Source organism: Daucus carota, chromosome 9 (assembly GCF_001625215.2).
Source record: "Daucus carota subsp. sativus chromosome 9, DH1 v3.0, whole genome shotgun sequence".
In the NCBI taxonomy this organism is placed as follows: Eukaryota; Viridiplantae; Streptophyta; class Magnoliopsida; order Apiales; family Apiaceae; genus Daucus; species Daucus carota.
Window position 1 is genome coordinate 21,964,248 of NC_030389.2, and position 5,113 is coordinate 21,969,360.

A 5,113-nucleotide genomic window follows, 5' to 3' on the forward strand; every position below is an offset into this window, starting at 1 on the left:
AAGTTCGATCCAAAGTCAAGTGAAGGTATTTTTCTTGGCTATTCGAAGAATAGTAAATCCTATCGAGTATTCAATCTCAAGACTCTTGTGGTGGAAGAGTCAATGAATGTAGCATTTGATGAGTTAAAGCCATCTTCTAAATACATTGATCTTGTTGACAAAGATGATGATGGATAAGATAATGTGGAAGATGTTATTCGTCAATTTGAGAATATGGATGTTGGTACATCTACAACGAATAATCCATTGGAATTAGCTAATGTTGAAGATGATCTCCCGGAGGAAATTCTTGTTGTTTGAAGTCATCCATTGGACAATGTTTTAGGTGACTTAAATAAAGGAGTTGAAACACGTTCACAAGTTCAGAACGTCGTTAATCATCTCAGTTTTCTATCTCAAATTGAGCCCAAAACTGCTAAAGATGCATTACTAGACGAGGATTGGATCTCTGCAATGCAAGATGAGTTGCTTCAATTCACTCGTAGCAAAGTTTGGGAACTTGTTCCAAAACCTGAGGATACTTCTATCATTGGAACAAAGTGGGTGTTTCGCAACAAACTTGATGAAAACGGAACGGTTGTTCGAAACAAAGCAAGGTTAGTTGCTCAAGGATACACTCAAATGGAGGGTATTGACTTTGATGAAACTTATGCACCCGTAGCTCGAATTGAATCTATTCGAATGCTATTAGCTTACGCGTGTCATAAAGATTTCAAAGTATACCAAATGGATGTGAAATCTGCATTCTTGAACGGGATACTCGAGGAAGAAGTCTATGTCAAACAACCTCCCGGATTTGAAGATGCAACACATCCGGAGTATGTGTATAAATTACACAAAGCTCTATACGGATTAAAACAAGCTCCAAGAGCATGAAAGGTTAAGCAAGTTCCTGTTCGAAAACAACTTCAAAATGGGAACTGCTGATAAAACCTTGTTTACACGACAAGAAAAAGATGATATCCTGCTTGTCCAAATATATGTGGACGATATCATATTCGGCTCTACAAATGGTACATTGTGTAAAGAATTCTCGGATAGCATGAGCAAAGAATTCGAGATGAGCATGATGGGAGAATTGAACTTCTTTTTGGGATTGCAAATAAGGCAATCTGACGAAGGCATCCACATCTCTCAATCGAAGTACTGTAAAGAGATATTAAAGAAATTTGAAATGGATGATGCCAGACCCATCTCTACTCCTATGTCTACATCCAACAAATTAACGGAAGATCCAAAGGGGATTCCTGTAGACATAAAGAAATATCGAGGAACGATTGGAAGCTTGCTTTACATCACTGCAAGTAGGCCCGATATCCAATACAGTGTTTGTAAGTGTGCACGATTTCAAGTGGCACCAAAGGAATCTCATTTATCCGCTGTCAAAAGGATATTGAGATATTTAAAGGGAACTACTGATCTTGGTCTATGGTATCCTAAAGGGCTATCATTTGACTTGGTGTGTTTTTCTGATTCTGACTATGTCGGGCATCTAGTCGACAGAAAAAGCACTAGTGGTACGTGCCAGTTTCTCGGTGGATGTCTTGTCTCGTGGTTTTCAAAGAAACAGAATTCCGTATCGATATCCACTACGGAAGCTGAGTATATAGCAGCCGAAAAATGTTGTGCTCAAATTCTGTGGATGAAGCAAACATTGGCTGACTATAATGAGAAATTTGATGTGGTCTCAATTCTGTGTGATAACACAAGTGCTATTGATTTGAGCAAAAATCCCGTGTTACACTCGAGATCAAAACACATCGACGTGAGACATCATTTTCTACGTGATCATGTGAACAAAGGAGATATAAAGATGACTAACATCGATACGGAGAACAATGTTGCTGACATATTCACCAAGCCACTACACTCAGAACGATATGCCAAATTGCGCTTGGATCTCGGAATGCTGGAATACACTAAATAACTTAGTGTACAGGTTTGCAAATATTTATATTTATATAAATATATTTATTTTGGGTGAAGATAATTTACATAATTTTGAGTTATTTTACGAGCAAAGAAACTTTTCGATCGAACGTCTCTATATATTTTTAAAATTCAGATTCATTGATAAAGAAAATTATCAATCGGATTTTATAAGGTATTTGAGAAATTCGAAGTAATCGATCAAATTATTTGCTCGAGCGGGTATCATTTAATATCTCTAAGATACTGAAATTATGCATTTTAGTTTTCCCGATATTGATTAACTATTTCTTAATTTTTATTATCTTTGATAGATATATATATTCACAAATTTTTGAGGAAATTCTAAAACTCAGATTTGTTGATAAAAGAAATTTTATCAATCGGGTTTTACTAAACTATTCGGTAATTTGAGGTTATTTTATACCTCTCCATATATATCTTATATATATTTATTGATTATATCTTTATTAATAAATATTCAGTTAATTATTTTCATAAAGATTTTAATTTATATATATTAATTAATATATAATTTGGTAATATATGTATATTTTGCGTGTGTTACCAAACCCGGCTGAGCAATTATCCGACCCATTCTCTCATTTTTTTGGCACCGGTGGATCAATTGGATGAACCAATCTTAGCCATTCATTTTTAATAATATATATAGCTATTTTTCAATTGAAAATTTGTGTCTAAGCTGTATTCTTTAACTCTCTCTCTCTCGATTTCTCTAAGATCCTCACAGGTCTGATCCTAACTACTGGATGTTCAAGAGTAGTGATTGCTTGCATTTTTCATCCATTATTCAGTTTAATCGGTGTGAATTTAGGCTGGGTTGGTTAAATCAAACAGATTTCGAACAATTGCAAGTCCTAAATCTCTGTCAATAGATTTTGGGGTTCAAATTCGAAATCAACACTCGTGTCTCTGTTTTTGCATCTATGATATTCACACGTTTCACACATACTGATGTACGTACTTACAATTTGTTGATTATAGCTCTTAGTACTGTACAAGTTCTAATGTCACAATTAAGGTGTATGACAGGATTCACAAGTCTCGCTGGAAAAGAAGATGAATTTCAGCTATTCCTGAGCGATAGCAGCCTTGTGAAGATGACAGAGCTGCTGCTACTGCAAGAGCTGAGAAAATTGGTTTGGGCTTGACAGCATAGGGTGTCCTGTGTGGATTGACTCCACAGGACGAGGTCAGGATTCAAAACTCTGTTAAAGACTCTGCTCAATTTTGAATGGGATTGGATGATAAATCTTAGCACTTATTATCCTGATGCTCGCAAATTTTTAAGCTGTTTGGTGAATTTGCTGTGAGAACTTGATGTTTTAGTTTAAGTGTGATTAGATATTCTGCTAATAAGAATGGATAAATCTGCTTGAAGAATACATGTGCATAGCGGTAATAATATAATTTAGAGCCCTTCAGTTTAATTGGCTTACTTTCTCATAAAATTTGTGATTGTGCTCATAAGCTTATTCAGTCAGCTAAGCTATGATATTGTGAACTGGTATTTGTTTGATGCATGTGTACTTTTGTAATTCTCTATGATAAGTTGCTTGTAGATAATTTGGATTATATGAGATCTGTCTACATTCAATGAGTTTGAAAATTCTGGATGTCTAATTGATAATTTCATTCAAGAAAAAGAATTTCTCTTGACTGCAACAATATATATGTCTCTGCCATATCATGCCTGCAGAAGACTTATTTCAAAGGCATAAATATATTCCTACATGCTCTGTTTTTGCAGCTATTGATAAATGAGTGTACTTTGATGTATACCAACTGCCTCACCATGCACAGATCTTTCAGCTTTATAACTGTTGCACAGTTGTACTAAGTTACTAGTGGTAATACTTGCATTAACAGTTCTGTCAACTAGAACCTACAGGGAATGTTTAATGTAATTAAATCTTATCTTTTGATATATCTGAATGACAAGCTCTGTGTATTGTTATATACCATAAAATTTCTATAGCAAGAGTTAGACAGAATCTTGTGTAACTTGCAATGTTAATCTCTATCTTGTTACCTTATCAGTTGGATCCTCCCACAAGATAGTCAGATTCTAATTATGTAAAAACATTCTTGCTTGATTTGCTTAAAATGGATTATCATTTTGTGCCAATTTATGCTATTAATGCCTGAGCTTGTGTTGCTCGCACCTTAAATTCCATATATGATTTAGTAGCCACTATCGTTTAATATCTGGCTCCAATGACATGCTATATTCGAAGTATGCTTGACCAAATTATGTACTGCTAAACTTCTACAGCATGAAATTGATAGTATTTAGTATAACTGGGAGTTAGATAGCTTTGTTCCTAGGAATAAGTCAACTCCCTTTCTGCATTGCCCAGCTTGACTGATACCATGCATTCTAATTGGTATTATCTGTTAACTATAAGAATCATCAAATACTTTTATCTTTGCATTATGTGCTTAAATCTGGTTATCTGTGATGAAATGCTTTAGGTGTCAAGTGATTAATCAGTCTTGCAACTTGGTACTTACTTGATTCGTGTCACCTATGTGTATATCTTAAGCCCTCTCAATGCTTTGTCAAATATTTTTTTCCGGCTCTGCTTCCACTAGCACCTATTCCAGGAATAAACAGGAACCCCTGGTTATTGTCAAAATCTGTTAAGTGACATTTTCTTGAATCTGCATAGTGTGCCCTAGATTGAATATTTGCATCACAAAGTTATGAGACCTCTGGTTGATATATAAATCACAGATATCACATTCTTATTCTTACAAGCAATCATGTGTTTTATATGCTCTGCTCTCAAATTTATATAGTTAACTCTTTTTGCAGGATAGCCAAGAAGTTAACTATTACAGTTTTTTTTGGTCGAGGATATACAATCTTCATTTTGCGTAATTACTGTGTTTATACAGTCAAATGATTGCTAAGCATGCCATGAATTATGTATCAGACTAAGCTAGTACATGTGTGCTCCTGCTGCCATGCATAAAAGATACAACAGCCACAAAATGTTTATTAGTCGTAATTTATTTGAGAAAAGGTTTTGCCTGGGATACTTTTTAAGTCAAATCTTTAACTATCCTTGTATCACATTCTCCTTGTGAATTGCATGATTATTTAGTTACCAAATCAATAAATTCATGCTTTTCGATATAAAGGATATATTAATCATTT

At 34.6% G+C, this 5,113-nt stretch overlaps 1 protein-coding gene across 1 annotated transcript; it reads left to right on the top strand.

The window, feature by feature from the left end:
- Positions 1-913: 913 nt before the first annotated feature.
- Positions 914-1,927, top strand: LOC108201326 (uncharacterized mitochondrial protein AtMg00810-like). The gene has a single exon (XM_017369621.2). It carries the CDS (start codon positions 914-916, stop codon positions 1,925-1,927), a length of 1,014 nt encoding a protein of 337 aa, XP_017225110.2.
- Positions 1,928-5,113: the final 3,186 nt, after the last annotated feature.